The 21,539-nt window shown below is 40.9% G+C and overlaps 2 protein-coding genes across 2 annotated transcripts in view; both read right to left on the bottom strand.

Annotated features, from left to right (window-relative positions):
• Window positions 1-137: 137 nt before the first annotated feature.
• GSTK1 (glutathione S-transferase kappa 1) lies at window positions 138-8,379 on the bottom strand. The gene is made up of 8 exons (XM_082053065.1): window positions 8,041-8,379; window positions 7,352-7,433; window positions 6,762-6,890; window positions 6,333-6,433; window positions 5,885-5,920; window positions 2,951-3,067; window positions 1,727-1,820; window positions 138-456 (listed from the first exon to the last, which is right to left on the bottom strand). Exons 1-8 carry the CDS (start codon window positions 8,104-8,106, stop codon window positions 407-409), a joined length of 675 nt encoding a protein of 224 aa, XP_081909191.1. The 5' UTR covers window positions 8,107-8,379; the 3' UTR covers window positions 138-406.
• Window positions 8,380-10,469: 2,090 nt separating this feature from the next.
• The window catches only part of LOC309443329 (antigen WC1.1-like), a 32,176-nt gene continuing 21,106 nt past the window's right edge, over window positions 10,470-21,539 (bottom strand). The window contains exons 8-16 of the mRNA XM_082060160.1: window positions 17,201-17,515; window positions 16,376-16,438; window positions 15,975-16,289; window positions 15,744-15,779; window positions 15,299-15,436; window positions 14,906-15,001; window positions 14,259-14,342; window positions 11,725-11,877; window positions 10,470-10,627 (exon numbers count right to left, since the gene is read on the bottom strand). Of these exons, the coding sequence (XP_081916286.1) occupies window positions 10,521-10,627; window positions 11,725-11,877; window positions 14,259-14,342; window positions 14,906-15,001; window positions 15,299-15,436; window positions 15,744-15,779; window positions 15,975-16,289; window positions 16,376-16,438; window positions 17,201-17,515 (1,307 nt within the window). The 3' untranslated portion in view covers window positions 10,470-10,520. The remainder of the gene's footprint in view (window positions 10,628-11,724; window positions 11,878-14,258; window positions 14,343-14,905; window positions 15,002-15,298; window positions 15,437-15,743; window positions 15,780-15,974; window positions 16,290-16,375; window positions 16,439-17,200; window positions 17,516-21,539) is intronic.

Below are 21,539 nucleotides of genomic sequence, written 5' to 3'. Positions count from 1 at the left end.
TGGCTGTGTGTGTTTCTAAAGGACAAGCAGGAAGACATGAGAAATCCAGAGATCACAGTCCCATAACAACAAATTAATCCTCATGCTTTTAGGGTAAGAGAAACTGAACTAATGGGGAAATAACAATGTTTAATCCATAAGAAGTTAAATATTTAATGTTTAATCTTTAATGTTAATCATTAATCTTTTGAAAGAAAAGAAGCACATTTGTATTGGTAAAGACCTCACCAGACTGGTAATACTGGCAAACCTTGAACTTTTTCCTAATTAGAGATAGGACTGAGCTGTAAAGTGAACTGTTAAAGACGAGAAAGCCACCTCTTCATAAAATCAGATACATTCAGATAATCTGAAGACTGACCATGTACATATATATTTTCCCTTTTATATATTTCCCCAGGACTTCTCACATCTTGGGGCTTGGAACTGATGGAACTGGCCCCTGCCATTTTTCACCTGCAAGACAAACCAGCACAAAAGATAAATTTTAATATGTAGAAGTGATTTGCCAGTCACATTTCTGCAGTACGATGACTGGTCCTACTCCTCTTTCGAAGGGTAAATACTGATGATGGAATACAGATTTTTATCTTGTTTGGCCAGCGCCAAAAATCCTTCGCTGTCTAGTCACAACTGAAGCTGCACAGAAGAATTACTTTCCTCATCACAGATAAGAGATTCTGCAGGTCTGTGGCACCCCACATGAGGGTGAAGCTAATATTTTTTAGGACTCCTTTTTTGAGGGGCTGGGGCTAAGGAAAAGAAAAAGGGTGGAAGGCTGGGGAGTCAGAGAAACAAAAAGAAAATCTGTTCCAGTTCTTGGAGTTGAGACTAGAAACCAGGCCACAACATTCCAATCAGGATTAGTGACTATCATAGTGCGTGTTGTGAAGTGAATCTTCCTCATTCTCATTTTCATCAAGAATATTTTTTTTTAATCAGAAACCCATCAGAAAATAATATAAGCCTCCAAAAATTCCCTTATTTTTAGGCCTATGACTAATTTTAATTTACATTAATTAAGATTTTCTGCTGAAGTTTTTCAACAAATGCATCAGAGCTAATTATGTGCATAACTCTTTATTGTGATGGCTCTCCTGCCAAATCTTGAGATCAATAATCAAAATGCCCTGTAACTTACTTAAAAGCAGATGACTAAGTTTTATTAGTTATCACAACCTATTCAAATTCTCTTTAAGAGTTCATATTTTATTAACAGCAAAATGAAAAGAAGGATGGCCAATATATGAATTTCTGTTAAAAAGTCATGTATTTGCATAATTATAAGTTATGGATTTGGGAGCTGTGCTAATGTGCTTTTTATTAGAAGGAACAGATATTAAATGAAAAAAAAAAAAAAAAGTATCAGCCATAGTCTTAATCTTAGCCAAAATCTAATGCCCAGTACCAAAAGGTTAAACACGAACATACTGAAAACTAAAAGAGTGTCAATAGTAACTTCAGAATGGCATGTGTCACACAAAGCCTTGAAACCAAGAGAGAATGGAGAACTCAAGTTACTTCTTGTTTTGAAAAGGACTACATCTTTGGTCACTCTGACTCTACTGAGATACACTCCAGTCAGCAGTTTCATCCCATGAGAAGTATACCCAACATTCTTTAATATTTGAAAGACACAAAGAGTGTTTTATTTAGCTGTATTACATATTTCAATAAAAGAGGGTGAAAGCATGAAAACAAAAGTGATGTTATTAAATATACTCACCTATAATGCTGCCTAGCAGCTCTAAACGATCGGAGCCAAAAAAGAGATGAGGTTCCCCATTAAAATGTGCCACAACAGCAGGCATCCCAAATGCCTATTGACATCATGGAGATGAAACAGAGAATTTTATAATGAGAGAAATTTTTGCAGACACATGATCAATCTTCAGGAATAAAAAGTAAAAACTTTTGACTTTTTTTCCTTCCCTTCTTTTCACCTCTTTCATTCTTAAAGATGAATCTAATGGAGCTATAAAAAAGTAAAGGACTCTCCAGAGCCTGTGTGCCCTTTTGAAGGAACAAAAAAGCAGCCTGATAAATCCACGGCTTTATGTCAAGTAGTGATAAATGGTATCTCTTATTACTGGCCTTGTAGCTCCCTATCCTTGTCGTCTGACTGGAATGAGCTGAATGGGTCAACCTTGTTTTCCCAGATGAAAATGCAATAAATTACCAATAGCAGTGAGTTAGCTTTTGCATATTCAAAAAGCAAAGACCAACTAAGAGAGATGGTCTATATAGTCCTGTTGCAGTTTAGCCACATCCTCAGCTGGCAACTAAAATCATGTGCTGCTTGCTTATCCCTCCCCTGCCCCTGGTTGGGATGGGAGGAGAATCAGGAAACAAAAGGCGAAACTCGTGGGTTGGGATAAGAACAGCTTAACAGAACAGTGGAAAAGAAAGGAAAAAACCCCACAACAACAACAACAATAATAATGAAGAAAGAATATACAAAGTGAGGGATACACAGCACAATCTCTCACCACATGGTAATCCCTGTATGCCATCCACCTTTTCTGGGCAAACTATTCCTGTGAAGCATCAATCATGGATTCCCAACCACAGCCTATATTGAAACCTCCCTGCCTCTACCCTGGGTCCCAGACAGCAGCTTGTGCCCAAAGCACAACAGCACCAAACCACGCAGTCCAGAGAGTGTCCTAGACTGCCCCGCTCCCCAACAGTGAGAGAGAGACTACCCCCTGGCCAGCCCCCATTTTATAACTGATCATGACCTTATTGGGATCGAATATCCCTTTGTCTAGTTTTGGGTCAGCTGTCCCGGCTGTGTGTCCCCAAAGCTACCTGTGGAAATTCACCCTACCTTGGCCAACCTAGCACAAGTGCTTTCTAATTATCACCTTAATTGTTCTTTGCTTGCCAGTATTGTTAATAAGGAAGGAGTGCACAGCTGTGATGACAAATGGGATTGGAAGCATCTTACCCCATATTTTATTGCTTCCTCTGTTGTCTCTTTCAGTCGGTTCTTCACTGCAGAGGATGAAATCATTTCAAGTAGTTTCTGGGCAACCTCTGATGATAGCCCAGCCTGTCCTGCAACCTGAGAAGACATGATATAATTAAGAGTACTCTAACACTAAATATTCTATTTCCTACTATGGTCTGATTAATTTAATCTTCAGTGTTATCACCCAAGGTTTATTACAAAGAAAAGTACAAAATACCCTTGAGGCACTTTTTGCACAATTGTCTTGCTGTATTCCCAACCCATTCATAGTTTTTCAACTCTCAGATAAAAAGTAGAAGGGATATTTTAAACTTCCAAGCCCTAAGTCTGAACTTCTTTTCTTTTCAGGAGTTCCTAAACAGAGATAAACAGAGAGAGAAAGAGAGAGAGAAGGAGTTTAACCTCTGATCCAATGACTTATCAGATAACTTACCAAAAAAAGCACGCGTTCTGAAAAAAGAAAATCTTACTGTCCAAGTCTGACAAAACAGTTTGTGTGACAAATGTGGCCACATAGGAACTATAAGTGATACTGTATGAAAGAAACTGCAGCTCACAGAGGTCAAAGAGTTGCTAGTGTTATTAATGTATCTTTTTAGCCTCCTCTGTATCTCTGCCACACAGGAGATAAAGTGGCCCAGGGTAAAGATCAAATGTTTATCGGGTAACATCAAAGTTACAAGTACCTGTTTTAATAAAGTATTTCACAAACAATGTTAACTTCCATGCCATCTACCTGATGACATATCTTTTTTTCTTAAAAAAACAATCAAAAAACCAACAACAAAACCAAAACAAAAACCAAACAAAAAAACTTAAAGTATTGCACACAGACCAGTAATCCTCTGCATGCAGGTGTTAATGATTCTTTCTGTTTTCTTTTTTTTTTCTCCCAATCACTTTTCATTTAGCATCCACATTTTCTTATACCTTCTACTTCCACATCAGGGAGATTATCAGCTCTTTTTGACACTGCTTGAATATGAGATAAAAAGGTATAGCACTGGAGTAGAACAAAATGCTTTGTATGCTTGGTAGCCATGGTGCTTAGACTGCAATATTTACGGAGAAATGTAGTATCTGGCTCTCACCATTTAGGGCAGAAGGGGTATTTAACCGGACCAGGGCAGGATTCAAAGACTATACACGTCTTCTACAGTAATTTATGTGAAGTTATTGCTGACTAAAAAAAAGAAGTAAAAAAAAAAAATACAAAGGAACTGTATCAAATAAACAACATTCAATTTTTTGTAATTGTTCGTAAAATAAATTCACCTATAAAGACTCAGATTAAATGGCTGGCACCCTTCATCCAGCTTTGGATGGCGTATTTCCACAAGACAGGAATGTTTAGTACTTGCTGCAGGGGTGAATTAAAACAGACACAAGCAAACAAGGAGATGTCTACCTTTCTGCCTTGCTGAGCACAGGTGAATACTCACAAACCACCAAACAATGACTAAAATACATAAAGATCTTTCTGAATATAGAGTTTTTTTCTCTGAAGTTCTGCAAATCCTTGCTTTATCTTTATTTAAATGATGATGCAAGGATGTTCTGTATATATTTATGTACTGGGTCTGGCTGGGATGGAGTTAGTTTTCTTCATAGCTCATAGGGTTCTATGGTTTAGATTTGTGATCAAACCCATGCTGATAAGACACTAATGTTTTAGCTGTTTTTGAACAATGTTTGTGGAATGTTAAGGCCTTCTCTGTTCCTCACTCTCCCTCCCACACCCCCAGTGAACAGCTTGGGGGTGCACAAGAGGTTGGGGGGGACACAGCAAAGCAGATCACCCAAACAAAACAAAGAGATGTTCCATGCCCTATAACTTCATACTCAGCAATCAAAAGTGGGGAGGGGGGTTTAGAGAGGTTAGTCACCTTTTGCTTGGGCACTGGCTAGGCACTGGTCTGCCCACAGGAGGTGATAAGTGATTGCCTCTGCATCACGTTTTGTTTTCTTTCTGTCTTCTTCCACTTCTGCTTTGCTTATTAAGCAATTTTATGTCTACCCACAAGTCTTCTTCCTTTTATTGTTCCTTTCTTCTTCCCCATTCCACTGGGCAGCAGGTAGAAACGAGCAAGTATCTGTGTAGTGCTTAGCTGCCTGCCAGGGTTAATACACCACAGTAAATTATATCCTTCAAATCTTGCCTCTTGAAAAGGTGAAGTGCAAACATTTGCTGAAATTCTGGTAAAAGGGTACACTAAGATGAAATGCAAGGACTAGCCTCTGGGGAAACAGCAAGACTGCAAGATTCAGGTTTCAAATAGGGAAGCCGGATACGAGAGACTAGCCATGGAAAATTCCTCTCTTTTCTTCATAGTTCAAGAACTTGAAAAATAAAATAAGGTAGAAATGGAGCCCTTAAAGAGGATCTCATGGTAAACTAACTTACATGCCATTACAGTTTTAACTGTAATAGAACCTAAACAGTAAAAGAAAATTAATCTAATGAGTACAATTTCTAAGCGTGTAATAGGGCAATAAAGCACTGAACTTAACAGTAAAGCCTGGCTCCATCACACCAAAGAAAGTCACTTCCATGACATGTTGAATTTACCTGATGATTTCATAAAGCAGCAAAACCTCAGTGCATTCTGGAGACGCTGTTCATACTTTCACTAATGTTAATAAAACAGTATTAACAGATAATTCGTTGTCCATCCTGGGTATCTTGCCACATGAATTAACAAAAAAGGAGATTCTGGTTCCAAGTGTCATTCAAAGCATGACCAAAAAAAAAATCATTCTAAACATAGCTGCTAGGGAAATTAAATCCACTTTTTTCTAGAACTCCAAGTGATCATTTGACTAAGCTGTCTTCATGTGTATTCTGATCCAAGCTATCAATAAGAATCTGTATCAGAATTGCAGAAGCACCAACAAAAAGGAGACACTTACAGCTAATATATTCTCCGGCTGGCTGATATCTTCATGCTGGTAAGAGAATAAAATAAGTAATTCAGTACTTAAGAACAAAAGCTTAGCTCTAGACTTGAAAGCAAGTTTTCTACGAAAATAGAAATAAAAACAATACTAGTTGCTGGAAAAATTTCCTCAGCAAAAGTTTTAATTCACCTAATCTAGGAATGTATTAAGTACTTTCTGATATGAACTACTGATCCACTGAGCCCATAGGAGTCACCATACATACCTAAAAAAAGGCAAATTAAGCTGGCTATAAACTAGTTCTTCTCTTGTAATGGCTTCTGAACCACTATGACCTTAAATTTCCTGCTATGACTTTTCATTAAAAGACACTCCCCTTTCTCTTGCTCAAATTGTACGTTTGAATGAAGTGGGACAGGACAGCAGAGAAAGGATCAAGTTGGCTTCATAAAATACTGACCTGTGACCAAAAACGTATCCAGAACTCCCTAGATAAGGGTTCTAAATATCGTGGTTGTGTCATGTCAATGGCTGTGATAAAGCGCATGGCCCCAAGAGTGCCTGTGATTAGGAGGGAGACAGAGAAACATACTGAAACTAGGCACAGGATCAGGCACAGATATGGTCATCACAAGTGCTAATCATACCTAAGAACAGTATGATCTTCTCTGTAACAGTCCTCAAACAGTAAAGCTTATGTTGATTTAAAGTATCTTCCATGCTATTATAATTCATCAGCATATTTCTCCACAAGTTCCTTTTATGGTTAAAAATGTAAAGACTTCATCTGGCTGTGGCCAGAGAATTCATCTTCACCTTTACTGGAAGGGAGAATTTGAACCAGAAGTGCTGGAGTTGAAAGATACCAGATAAGCTGTTTCTTACTTACTTTTACCAAGAATACGTTTGAAGTCATCTGCTGAAATTTGTACAGGCACTTGGTAGTATTCTGCCATCCTTTTTATATCCTTCAGCAGGTATTCTGCACGCTTTGGCAACATTGCTGGGGGCTTGTTACCTTCCAGAAAAAAACTTCTGTTGAGATTTTCAATTGTATTATAATAACACTGTACAAAACAAAACTGGACAAATTAGACTTCATCCATATATGTGCCTAAAGAAGAGTATAATTTCATATTGGCTTACTGAAACATACACAGCATTTTAAAAGATAATGCAAAACTTTAAAAAAACATTCCATATCAAATTATTATCCTGGTTTAGAGCTGGTAAGATTTGGCATAGACCATATAACCCACAAACAATCAGAGGCTGTGTAGCTGCAACAGTATGAAGTTATTTGTGCCTTATTTCTCAGTCACTACTGAGCTCCACAATCCTATAATTAATTCATTATCAGTGCCAAAACTTAATTTAAAGCTAGGACTCTGCAGTCACTAAGAGCTTGCCCACTAGTCATCTCCTAGTGAAGGTGTTTGTTTTTTTTTCCTACAGGGTTCATTGCCTTATATTGCCTACCAGTTGCTTGCATTATGCCACCAAGGAAAGCTGGACGTAAGCGCAGATCAATATTCCAGATGTGCTGGTACCTGCAGAGTACCTGCAACATAAAAAAAGCAGTGCCAGATTATCACTCAGGGGATGTGTCTGTAGAACTGCATGCAGCTAGGAAATAAGCTAAAGCATGAAATAAACACGGCACATGAATCTTCTTCTATTATATTAGTGATAGTCCTCAAATCCTTTTCTGGATGCTGCCAGTGAACTCTGATCTCAGAAAAATGTAAAGAACCGCAAGGGTAAATAAGGAAAAGATCAAGATCGTGAGTGGACAAATGGCACTTGCTAAGCATCAAAACTATCCCTAAAGCAAAATGTTCCCAAGAACTCCCATAGCACAGGCTATGCTGCCATTTGGCTGAGACATGCTTCCTTAGTGTTCCTGATTACGTGAGGAAGAAACAGAAATACCCTTTACAAGCGAGATAAAAATAAACCCTAAACCTTGGGTGGGGAGGGCGCTGACTGCAGCAGGGTGAGAAGGCCCCGCGAGTCGGGCGGACAAGCTGCCCTTCGACCGCCTCCTCAAGGGGAGGCTGCGGCTGGAGTGGCTGCCCGAGCCCGTCCGTCCCGCAGCGGGCCGCGGCAGCGGCTCGGGCCGCGGGAGAAGGGCGGGGCGCACCCAGAACGGGTTCCCTCCATCTCACCTCAAACCCCAACCAGGAGTAAGGGGATACCACATCGTAGAAGAGCTCCACGAGCGTCCGTCCCATCCTGAACAGCGTCCCGTCCCCTCGCCCGCCTTCCAGCGGCCACTAACCAGCGCTCCCCAGCACCTCCCCCGGGGCAGGCGAGGGGCGGTGGCGGAGGCGGGGTGTCCTTCCGCTCCGTAGGCCGCAGTTACCCTTCGACCTTCTTGGCTCGTTCCCTCCGTCTTTCCCTGTGCCGCTGGCACGGCGTGCCTGAGGCTGAGTGCCAGCTGTGAAGTGCCCTTTGCTGTCTCTCCTTTTAAGTCCGGCTTGAGAGGAAGAGGAGTGATGGGAGCGGGAGCGAGCCTGTGCCCTTCTCCATGGCGAGGCAGGAGGAGAGGAGGCTCCAGAGAAGTGAAGCCGGGAGCTGACTCAGCGGGGCAGTCCAGAATGTTAGCTAGAAAATTAGTAGTTATGAACCATTCTTTCTACGTTCACTTACATTTTTTAAAGATTTTTCTTATGCTACAATCTAAAGCACAGAAATAATCACTATTTTTCCTTTTTTGTATTATCCTTTATTACTATTATTATGTTATATAGACCAGTCAAGTAATCTGGAAGCCTCTTTCTGTCTCTTCATGATATTTAAAAATCTTGTCAAGTATATTCCAATATCCCATTGAAAACAGTACATAGTATGTAGTGGCAAAGTATTATCTTGCTACTTCCCATCTCCTTTTTGAGAGTACATTCATTTCAGTATTTTAGTATTTAGTATTTTAAGAAGTAAATGACTCTTGCCTGGAGCTAGATGTCAAGGTGATTACTCTCCCTTAGGATCACTTTTAATAAAGTGACTTGCCTTTGGCAGACTTGTCTTCCCTTTTGAATTTCTTCTTCACTACTTTCAGTCCAGGTCAGAATGGATAAAGTTGCACAAACATCCTATGCATCACAGAATCACAACAGTACAGAGTACTCGTATGCTCCCACAATATTCCACAGGAAGCTCCATTCAGTGCTGAGAGGGAGACATCCATGGAAATGTAGATTTGACGGGATACTCACTGAATACGAAGAAGTATTCACTTCGTCCCAGTGCAACCTCTTCTGCCGCAGTCCTTGGCACAGGGTTATATGGTGTCTTGAGGCTTGAGTAATGAGATTAATTAAATTGTTTGCGAAAGAGTTTGCTTTTCTGTGTGTCTTCTCAGCTGTTTGGGACAAACTCACATTTCTTTATGTATCATGATGGAGAGAATAACTGTTGTTTTTATGTACAAATGGGAGTCTAATCTAGATTATGGTGACTCTCGCAGGTATTTCTTCTAGACACATTATTACACTGGCATGCTCTAGGCCAGGGGTGTCAAACTCATTTTCACCAGGGGCCACATCAGCCTCACGGTTGCCTTCAAAGGGCTGAATGTAATCTTAGGACTGCATAAATTCTCAACAGTCTGCATTTATCATCTGATCCACATCCATGTTGAAGTTTCACATCTTTTTCTTTTGAGATAGCTGGTCTGAATATGGTTAATAAAAAATTCCTTCACATTCTTGAATAAATTGGGTGAAGACGGAGTGCTTACTAGAAGGACAGGGCTCAGATTTTGAGGGATAAATGAGGCCAAGAGAGATGACAATGCAAGGGACACTTTCAGGACCCGAAAGAAATTTTATTGGGAGTCAAGACAACAATACTTCACATTCTGTCAACATGAGGACTTTTTCAGTCTGCCCTCATATGATTAAAAGAAATTATATAACAGACACGTATAGGTATGAACACTTGCAATTTGTGGAAAGAAATCAGACTTTCTCTTACTCTGTAATTGGTATGACTTTGGGAGACAATAAGTCATGATGGTATAGAAGGAGAAAAGAGAAGCTTTTCCCTCCAATCAAATGCATGAATCAGTTGTACATAATTCAAATGACAGACCTGCATCTGAAGTGAGGACAAGAATAACTTCTTGCTGAGTTTCTCATCTCACTAAGCACTATCTAGAAAATTACATCTAGTCCTCGCTTTCTGTGGGACAAGCAGGAATACTCAAAAGATGAAACAGAACATGTATTGTTTTCTTGCAGTTCAGTCTGCATTCCTAATAATCTCCAGAAATCTGCCCTGTGTACCTGGGAGGACAAACATAAATTTGAGGACAAATTTCAACATTTTCTTATAAGAAAATATCTCAAGCTGAAAAATTAACTCAGTAGGAAAAAAAAAAGTCAGTGAACATATTTAGAAATAAAAAGCAAAAAGTGTCCACACAGTCTCGGCAACAAGAAATTATAAGGGAAATTAGAAAGATTTTCTTAACAGTCATGCTTGTATTTCTTCTAAATATGTAATCACTTCTCTGCAAATAAACGAAACTTAGGTAAACTAATCGTAAATGCAGGTTTTTCCAGTTCTGCTAGTACCCCATTTGCATTTTATGAACAGAGGTGTATTTCCAAAAGTGACCAGTACAGCTCAGCAGTCTCTATCAGTGTCCCAGCTCCTCAATGTTGTTATAGCCCATATTTTCAAGAGCAGGGGATGAATGTCTCTCAGACTCAGAGGTCCTGTTTCCTGACACATTAGAACTCCAGTCTGAAAACAAGAAGGGAAGAACACTGAGATAAATGCACATTTTGTATGTATTACATTACATTACAGTTTATGCAGCTGGCAGCATGAGCTGTCCATTGTTTCCTTTAGAATTTAGAACCACAGACATGCGTGGTTGTGAAAACCCAGAGGAATTCTTGTCTTATCCTGCCTCCTGCTACATGTACACATCTGCAAGGATCAAGCATAGTGTTCCCAGAAAACAGGTTACTGATCTAGTTTTAAACACTGCTAATGAAGGCAATTCTTCAAAATTCCTAAATCATACAACTCCATTTTACTGTCTCAAGTGTCATCTGACACATTGCAAATTTAGTAGATCTCTCCTTCTCCATCCAAGTGTGCCCTGATCTGGCTCCTCACAGGAGAGCGCTCAGCCCATTGTCTGTGTTTGAAACCCATTAAAAGGATGTAGCCCACCTTACTTACTGAGGGGTGTTGTTGCCCACAAAGGTATGAGACTTATTATGAGTTACAGGGGAAGAGCATTTTAGGATTGGACAACTTACTATGGGCTTCTTAGAAGAGGAAATAAAAGCAGAGAGAAGGAGGGATCAGTGTGGTCTGGGGAGAAACAGACATGAGAAAATAGAATGATAAGGGGATAAAAGGGACTGGTGACATGTAAACAGGCTGCTGGCCAGTACGCATGTTTCGCCATGCCTTTGATCTGATCAGCAGCATCTATCCTGTCTTCTAACTGAACTCCATTTCTAACTGCTTTCCTAACTAGGGGGGCTCTCCATTCTCTCTGTGTGTGGACATCTAACTGCCAGCAACCAGAGCCGGACCATGACCAGAAGGTGTTCCACAGTTATATTAAGTGCACAGAGAAAGAAAAGTCTTTTTTTTTTTTTTTAAATAGGTGGACTGGACAAAATTTAGTGCTAGAATAAAATCCTAGATGAATCCATCCTCCATCTAACCTAGTCTTTGTGTAGGCAGGCAGCGTTTCTTCCTGACAGTGGTTAGATAAAATCTAGGTGATACCTTGAGGTACCCTCCACCTTGATTTTTCCTGAGTTCAGCACAGTAGCTACAGATTATGAAAACTAACAACATTGCTCTTCTGGCCTCACCTGTCTGTGAATCCTTGTTTCTGTCACTTTCCTCAGGGATCCCAATGAATTCCTGTTCATTCTGCCCAGAAAGAGAAGCGTCTTGAGGTCCAGGAGCTTCTGCCACATCATCGTAGCCATCTTCCAGAGCACTTCCAGGCAGTGGAGACACCTCTGCAACAGTAGATGTATTAGCTATAACAGGGAGAGATCTTCCACTAGAGAAAGCAGTAGCTGATGATCCAGTGATAAAGCATGATGGTAATGAACGATAATAAATCAAGAATCCTCCTGAGGACTCTAAGGTATTCCAGACAACAATGATATAGCTTCAATAATTGTTACACATTGCTGTGACAGGTAGAAAGTGAAAATCAACATGGAGGAGGGACAGAAGGGGGAAGAAGATAATAGAATCATAGAATCATTTTGTTTAGAAGAGACCCTTAAGATCATAGACTCCAACTATAACCTAAATCTAGCACTAAACTATGTTGCTAAGAGCCTATACATCTTTTAAACACCTCCAGAGATGATGACTCCACCATTTCCCTGGGCTGCCTGTTCCACTGCTTCCCAACCCTTTCTGTGAAGAAATGTTTCCTAATATCCAGTCTAAACCTTCCCTGGTGCAACTTGAGGCCATTTCTTCTCATCTGGAGAAGGAGGCAGTTAGTGACAGGGTTTATTTCAGGGTAAGATTCCCCATTGCATTTCATAATTGCACAATGACAAATTGTCTATCTAAGTAGCTACCCTTGGCCATTTGCCTATGGACATGTGGCTACAAACTCAGGGTAGACCTTTGGAGAAAAATATCTGCAGTTCTACTTCTCTTTTCGATGCTGAACAACTCTCTCAGCCTTTCTCCATAGGAGAGGTGCTCCATCACTGATAATTTTTGTGGCCTCCTCTGGACCCTCTCCAACACATCCATATCTTTCCTGTACTGAGGGCTCCCGGGCTGGATGCAATACTCCAGGTGGGGTCTCGCTACAGTGGAGTAGAGGAGCAGAATCGCCTCACTTGACCCACTGGCCACACTCCTTTTGATGCAGCCCAGGATATGATTGGCTTTCTGGGCTGCAGGTGCACATTGTCAGCTCATGTCCACTTTGTCACCCACCAGTACCCCCAAGTCTTTCTCTGCAGGGCTGCTCTCAATCCATTCATCCCCCAGTCTGTACTGATCCTGGGGATTGCCTCGACCCAGGTTCAGGGCCTTGTACTTGGCCTTGTTGAACTTCATGAGGTGAGGTTCATATTTTCTCATTTCTCAAACCTCTCAGTGTATCTTTGGTTGGCACCCCTTCTCTCAAACTGCACTACTCAGCTTGGTGTCATCCACAAACTTGCTGAGGGTGCACTAAATCCCACTACTTATGCCATTAATAAGTATATGGAACATTAATGGTTCCAATAGGGACCCACGAGGGACACCACTTGCTACTAATTCCCATTTGGACTGCAACTCTTTGGATGTGGCCATACAGCCAATTCCTTATCCATCAAACTCAATTCTGTGAGTAGCCAGCTTTCTGATTCCTCAGGGGCAGCTAGTCCTGTGGTCTGTACTTAAGTGAAAGACATCCCTCAGTTCCCTCAGTTTTCACTGTTTTCTAGTGTTATATACACACAAAGACATACAAATAATACATATATAAAATTATAAGTCAGTTAAAGCACTATTTCACTTTTTACGTAGTACTCAATGTTCAATATGAATAAGAAAAATAGATCTTATTTGAATTAATTGTCTTCTTGATAAGCATTTCAAAGCACGTAAGGAAAAGAATAGGTTTTCGTTTAATTTTAGATAATAAAATAGCCTTAATACAAGAAAAACTATAGAAAACAAAATTAAAGACATAGCACAACAGAGAGTCAGGGAGATGGGCAGCTGAGATCCAAAACGGCTTGTGCGTTTGACAGTTAAACTCTCTGAGGCCGGGCAATAGCTAGGATCAGATCTAGAAAAACACAATCTCCTAACACTTACTCTCCCTCAGGTTTTGTGACTAAAGAAAAAACAAACGAATAAACAAACAAACAACAAAAAAACCCAAAGCAATCCCCAAAAAACCAAACCACCATATCTGGAAAACTGCATGCTTTTCATATCACTGAGATTAAAATTCCCTAATCAACTCCAATGGCATATCAATGTTCTTATTTGGCACATGTTTTTCCTCTGTTTTAATTCTCCTCATTTACCTGCAAAATGGAACAACAGTTTACAAGCTGTTGGAGTTGCAATTTCTGGGAAAAGCACTTGTCAAATTGTTGGATTCGTGTGACTGGATCCTGTAAAGAGTGCAATACTACCAGCAAACATTTAGTTTCAGCTTCTTATACAGAAGACTAGCAGTTGTATACAAGATTGTATGATTCTTCCACCACAAGAGTTAAACAAAAATTTTTGGTTCACATCAAAACATCCCTAGTGGACGTGAGGTGCAGCAAGAAAAAAGCTTTAATCACCAAAAGTGCTTTGGAAATTAAAAGCTACCCTGATTTTCAGTCTCTTTCTTTGTAGGATTCCCATCTTCCATTTCCTTGAGTTGCTCCAGGACTATTTTCTTCATCACTGTCCCCATTATAAAATGGTACCTTTGTTTTTGAACTCTCTGAAACATGATCTAGTAAATGAGAAAGTGTGTGATACCAAATTAAACTCTCCTTGCTAAGACTATATAATGAGGAAATGAGTAAGTTGCAGTAATACCACCCAAGTTGAGGAGATTCTTGGGCAGTATTACTCCTGGAAGGTAAAGAGCTTACAGTGGAATAGCTAAGAAATCCCTCAGGGGCCCCATAACACCTCTCATGGCTCACAGGGGAGGCGAGCCATAAAGGGAGGAAAGCAGTCAACAGGAAGAAGCCTATAGATACACATAGCTGCTGGGAGGGAGATATAAATTATTTCTTTATTTGTTCCTGCTTTAAATAATTGCAACAAAGGCCTTTTGTCTGTTGTTTGTTTGGGTTTGTTTGTTTGACTTAAACTGATCTATGTTCTGTGGCACAAATGAATTGTCCCTGTGAGAGGAATTGGCAGAGTTCAGTGGTCAGGAAACCCTCCTTCTCAAATCTAGGAATTTTCTGTTTTGTAGTAGATTTGGGAGCTGCAAAGTATCAGATTGGGCCACAAGGAAGAACTAGCCTCAGTTGTTTTCCCTTTACAAAAGCAAGACACACAGACCTGGGAGGCCACTCATGCCCTGCTTTTCCATCATCAGGTTATAGTTGATCTCTTCATAGACAGCCTCAGAGAATGGGTCATAGGATACTCTGGAGCCTGAAAGTAAAAGGCAATAATCACTCACACAGTCTTTGTTCATACTCAGGACGGGGTCATAAAAAGGAGAAGTGACCTAAAGGGGTCTATATAGCCTGGTTGGTACCCAGAAATTCACCAAAAGGTGCTGACTAAGGATAAGCATTGCTGAACTCTTTCACTACCAGATTGTAAGTGGAAATCTCAGTGTGGCAGTAGATGCCATTCATCTTAGTCAACTATCCCCCAGGCTACCCAGCCAACTAAACACTTGCCAGCCATGTCAAGGAGGCATTTCACAGCAGTCCTGAGACCTACCTCTCTGCTGTGCCCTGGCACTTTGGATCTGTCCAGCAAGAATGGCAAGGACCAGGCAGAGAAGGGCCCCCAGAAAAATGCAGATGATGACAGGTGTTGAAATTCTTGTCTTCTCTGTTGCAGGGTGGCGTGGAGGATCTGAATGGAAATGGAGAGTCAACAGGTAGAGAATCAGGTGACCCAAAGCACTGCTTCTCTGTAGCCTCCTGCTGTGCCCATTCTAGCAGAAGGAGGCTGGTCACCTGCTACCCAGTTGTGGGTCTTGCTCAAGCACCTAGAATTCAGCAACTGGGCATAGTGTCACTTGGCTCTCCTTTACAAAAGGCTGTGGGAGATGCTTTCTGATGAGCTAGAATATACTGCTGATTTACCTGCTGTGCAAGTATCATGGACATTAAATGCTCATTTGATGGGAGAATGAAAGAGGGAAGAAGGAATGTTTTACCTGCTCTAGTGGGTGATGCTGTCATTTCTGTTATACCTGCAAAAGGAAGGTGAGTCCAGATTAAGGAAGAGGCAAGTGTGAAAAATAGGGAGAACATCTCCACATCCTTTGGGAGCTTCCTGCAGTCAAAATTGTGAAGAGGCTAGTCACTGGAATGTACAGCTGACATAACGTTCTTCTACCCACCTCCTTCCCAGATCTGTTTAATGAATCAAAGGACCAGTCACTAACCAGAGCAATCCACGGCAGCATCTTCCTTATGATCACAGTTTTTGCTGAACAAGGGCTTGGCAGGACAGTCCCAAAGAGACAGCTCTGTTCCTTTACAGTGCACCTTTTCCAACCAGATAGGACCACTCCCTTCCCCAAATGCCGCTTCGCTCAGAGCAGACACAGCAGATCCGCAACCCAGCTGTCTGCATACAACATTAGCGTCTGCCATGTCCCAGGAATCATCACAGACTGTTCCCCAAGAGCCTTGGTGCCAAATCTCCACTCTGCCTGAACATCCATCCTCTCTTCCTATGACTCGTAACTTCTCCTTGTCTGCAAAACACAGAAACCTTCTCTGTTGCTGAAAAAGCAGGAAGGTCTGTAGGGACCAATAAGGAGAAACAAAGACATAGAGGTACCTGAACAACTTGTAGAGTTTGGACACTCAGAAAATGTGGCTGGAGACTTTGCCTCTTTTCTTCCTGCAGAATTTAAATACTGAAGTAAATAATTTGATTATTCTCTGCAAAGACTGAGGGAGTATAAAATGCCAGAAAATTAATCACCAAGTTATTTTTTCCTGTTACATTTATACTGCCTATTTGTTTCTTGGGGATCACTGTTTGGCTATTGTTGTGAATAAAATAATCTTCCTGATGACTATGCTTGCTTTCTTGTGTGAGACAGCTGCAATCCCTTTCAGGAGATCTGATTGTCATCTAGAATTCATTTATGTTATAGTGGGAACCCACAGATATGAAATACTGTCATAAGAGCAGGCATTAGAAATGAACCTTTGGAACTGAACTAATTTATACACTTGTCCATGGCTAAGTGCATGCACACATGTACATGTACATATGCAGTGATATGCCTCAATACATGTAGAAACACATACATGCCTCTAGACTTTTTGAGAAGTCTGCTTGAGAAGTCTGATCCTATCTCAGGTCTCAGACACTGACTGTGTGTCACAGATTTTTGCTTTAAAAATATGCAATGGCACCATCATATCAGGGACTTCCTCAGGATTTCCACTGGGTAACTGCACTCCGTGTAATTTTAAGTCACTCACTTACATCAGGGATATGAACAAAGAAAAATGTTTGTGCCATTTGCATGAAACCAGAAGTAATATATATCAGATAACAAACAAACATGAAGCAATTACTACAATGCCATATATGCATGCATAGATTTATGTATATGTCTGGGCAATCCTGTACAGATACATTTTTAATTACCAGTGCAAGAAATATGTGTCTCTTCTGCTCGGTTATCACATGAATGAGGATCCCAGGGGTCTGACTGACATTGCCAGAGAGAGCTGTGTTGCTCAGTACACTCAATGTGGTCCAGCCACGTGGGCCCAGAACCTCTGCCATATGTGAAGTCTCTTGCGATTTCCCCACCATCTCCGCAGTTCAGGTGTTTGCACACAATTGTTGCAATGAGTTGAGACATCCGATTGGAGCAAATGCTCCCCCATGTCCCATTATAGAAAACTTCCAGCCTCCCGGCACAATCATTGCCATCCACCAGCCTCAGGTCCAGGAACTCTAGAAGTGAAGACATAAAAATTGAATTAGGGGGACCTGATTCTACTAGGAACTTGCCCATGACAAGTGAAATCCAGAATCTGCTAACAATCCTGTTCATCAGTCTGCATGAGAAAGTGGGAGAGGAAACCAGTCTAAAAGTGACAAACACTTAAAACCAAAAGTCATACAGTGGTCCTCTGCTAGTCAGCATTCACCATCATCTACATCAACAAACAACAGTGATGGCCACACCCCACAGTTGCAGGCATATTTCTTTGGTATGTTGAAGGATAGATGCCATGTGCTCCTTTGATTTGTTCAAGATTTGGTGTGCAGTGACTCGCTTACAATAACTTCAGAGCCATCTGGAATGGCTTCCCTGCAGAAGCACAGGGCACCCCTGCAGCCCCCAATGACTGAAACACTGCTACTTATAGCCAGTACATTTCACCCCTTACCTCTGTGAAACATCTGTTTAAGAAAGGTTTGAACATTCATCCATTATAAACTCTACCATCATAATAATCATAAAATGCATGTATTGTAAACTCTACCTTTAGCCCCGAACAATAGGTATTGACATTGTAACAATGTGCACATATAGTCAACAAAATACCCTTTACGCTGAGAACCACATTGTAGGAGTTAACATCGCACCAATCTCAAAATATATTTATTACAAACTTCAGTCCTTGTCCCTGCCAAACACACGAACAAGAACGTAGTTCATGAAGTGAAGTAAAATTACTCTCTTCTATTTACTTTATGTAAAGGCACATGTTTCGTTGTTCTTCTTCCAAAGACCAACCAGTAAGTAAACCCTGCTCTTCAAACAACAGAGACCACTTCCTTAGGGATTTCAACTGTTGCAGGCCTCCCTATTTAAGTATCCTCGGGGCTTGCTGGTACTTTATCACCCAGTTAAACTCAGGTTTTCTTTTGGGCTGCTATGACAAGTTCCGGCCTCTGGGTTAACTAACCATGCATCTTCCTGCAGATGAGGAAGGTTAGGATGTCATACATTCCCTGATAGACTCCTTCCCTAGTGTTTTTAGCACAGATTTAATTAAACCATTGCACACCTCTAACTTTTCCAGCTACCTGACGGTATACCTGCTCTACTCATTCTTGAATGGTTTCATTTTTGTAATGACTTAAATTGTCTGATTCCTGCCTAAGCAGCATTCCATGGTGCCAATAGACATGTTTATTTCTTCTAGCGTGCTACCTGTGTTTGCTGTCTGAGTGGAGAAAGCTTCTAGTCACCTTTTTGGTGCTCTACCACTATGAGAACATAACATCTGGCAGTGGTGCAGGGGAAGAAGGGGTTGGCCTATATAATCCACTTGCCAGGAATCTCCAAACATTCATTTCTCTCACAGTCCACGCTGTTTCATCCTTCATGGTATATGTTGTGTTATTCCACAGACATCACATAACCTAATTGCTTGCATTATATCTTCCCAAGACAAGCCTAAGCACCCTTCTCTGTCCTTGATAGCTTGCATCATGTTCTGCATTTTCATAGGCTCATCTATCTAAAAGTAGTTTTCCTTTATGTTCCATCCCAAATCTCTATTGATAGGTTGAGCTAGCTGGTTAGCTTGGTTGCTGTGTTTTTCTTCTTGAGTTGCCTTTTAATTTGGGATATATGCATTATTAGCATGACAAACTAAGCAGGTCTTCCATGAAGCAGCTGTCATACTACTTTCCATACTTCTGCTCAAAATGGTTTTCCTCATTGCTGCCAGTTATCACATTTCATTCTTTAAGCGACTTCCTTACCACATTATTCACCATCCAGGAGTCTGTATATGTGGGTCTGTTGATGCTTGTGAGCATGTTCTGAGGCTATTTTCAAGGCCTTCTTCAAGCCTCCTTCCAGATGGCAGCTTCTCCTGTAGAGGTGTTTCAAGGATTTCCACCTCCTGTTTCCTGCTGTGCTTTTACAGGATCCATCAGTGAACCAACTTTTGTTTATTTTCAGTACTTTTTGTCAAATGTTAGAACTTTGACAGACAAAGGTGTTTTGTCTTCCTCACACTACTGTTTTGCTGGCCATTGACTTAGTAAATTCAACTAATCCTGGTCCAAAGAACAAATATGTGCAGATTGTCAAAGTGTCATAGCCTTTTCTTGTCATGTAGTTGTGGTCACTCTTCCCTCAGTAGTTTTGAATCCTTGAGCCTAAAATTCAGGACATCTAGTCTAGGACATAACCACAATGACTGCTCTGAACTTGCCTCAGTGGCATTGGTACCCCCTGCATATGCAGCTGGGACTTCTTGTTCTAGAGGGGAGCATTTATCTTTTGCTCCTCTGTGGCTTTGACTCCAGAGTTCCAACAGTGTCTCTCATCTCTTGAGATACTCATTGCCACAAACTCCATTCCATGTAATGTTTGTCTTTCTTGCATTTGTATATAACAGCTTATATATATATATAGCTACCTACCCATTTAGATCTTAATGGCATGGACTGTCTTCTGCTGATCAGCTTGAAGGCTTGCTGGTGTTCCTCTTCCCACTCAAAATGAGGCTTATTTCAGGTCATTTCATATGTAGGTTTGTTCAATTGGCTGTAACCAAGGATGTATACACATCAAAACCCAGTAATGCCCGAGAAGGCCTGGGTTCTTATTATATGGAGGTCCACAGTCCTTATCCAAGCAATTTGGTCAGATGGCATATATCTCCATCCATTTTGCATGCCTAAATCCTGTATTTCTTGATGGGGCCTTTTGAGTTTTAATGACAAATCCAGCACTGAGAGAGGTAATGATTTCCTATAGCCCTTTACTTAGTGACACTCATGTAATTTTAACGTACTCATATCAGGGATATAGAGAAAGAAAAATGTTTGTGCCATTTGCATGAAAGTAGGAATATATACCATGTATATTCTGGACTTGTTCCTCCAATCAGTACATCAATGTAGAGGAAAAGTTCTTTGGAATTCTCTTGCTTCAAATTTTGATTGATGATGCCATGGCAAGTAGCTTGTGTTTCCATCCTTGGGACAGCTGGTTCCAGGTGTACTGCACACCATTCCAGATGAAGGCAAATTGAGGTTTTCCTTCTTTGACAAGTGGGATTGAAAAAAAACCACAACATTTTCAATATCAGTTATAACATACCAGGTATATTCTTTAGTTTCCAGCTTATACAATAGCTGTGATGTGTCTGAAGCTGTAACAGCTAATGGGCGTGACTTCTTTCAGAGCTCTGACATCTATTGTAAGCCATCATTCTCCAGTAGACCTCCACACAGGACTGTTGTAAGGTGACTGTGTGTTTAAGAACATCCCTTGTTTTTTTTCAGGGGAACAATTATTTTTGGGATTTCATTGGTGGACTCTTGGTCAGTTTTATACTGCTTTCAGCAATTTACTTGGATTGCTAAGGGACTGACACCTGGGTCTGTTAAAGCAAATTCAGCAATGTTTGGGTGATAAGAGAGTCCTGGGTAGTCCCATAGCTGCTTCTCACCTGTGCAAGCCACACTGCCTATTCCAAAAAAACCAAGGCCTTTGTGTCCCATCCATCCATCTCCAGTGGTTAAGAAAGTCAGTGCCAAAGATTACAAGGGCAGTAGGGCCAATGACAACAAGCAAAGTGTACCAAACCCATCTATTCAAGCTTAGGTTCCCTTCCTCCAGAGCTGGGCATGTTTCTCCTCCAGTTACTCCAATAACTATTTGTTTATCACTGCTTCACAGAGAGGACAATAAGGTGCACTGGATGTCGCTATGATTAGGTATTCACTAGGGCACAAAATTGTTGAGACAAGAGTACTTGGCTGCCTATCTGGAAAGTCTAATAACTTTGGTAAACTTCATCCACTGCCAGGGTGAGGGAGAACCCCCCCTGATGCAGTAAGTTCAAATCAGTTGCCAGAGTACTGTGTGGTCCAGAAGTAGGGGCAGCAGAAGGGAATGGTTTAAATAAGCTCTCACCTCTCTCCTGTGCTCACAGTACTAGGTCTATGAAAGGATAAGAAAAGCCCAGTCTGCCTTTTCTTTCAGATGCATCCTTAAGTGCCA

Source organism: Streptopelia decaocto (assembly GCF_964273445.1).
Source record: "Streptopelia decaocto genome assembly, chromosome: 1".
Lineage (NCBI taxonomy): Eukaryota > Metazoa > Chordata > Aves > Columbiformes > Columbidae > Streptopelia > Streptopelia decaocto.
Note: the sequence above shows the minus strand (reverse complement) of the source record. Positions and strands in the feature narration are given on the sequence as shown.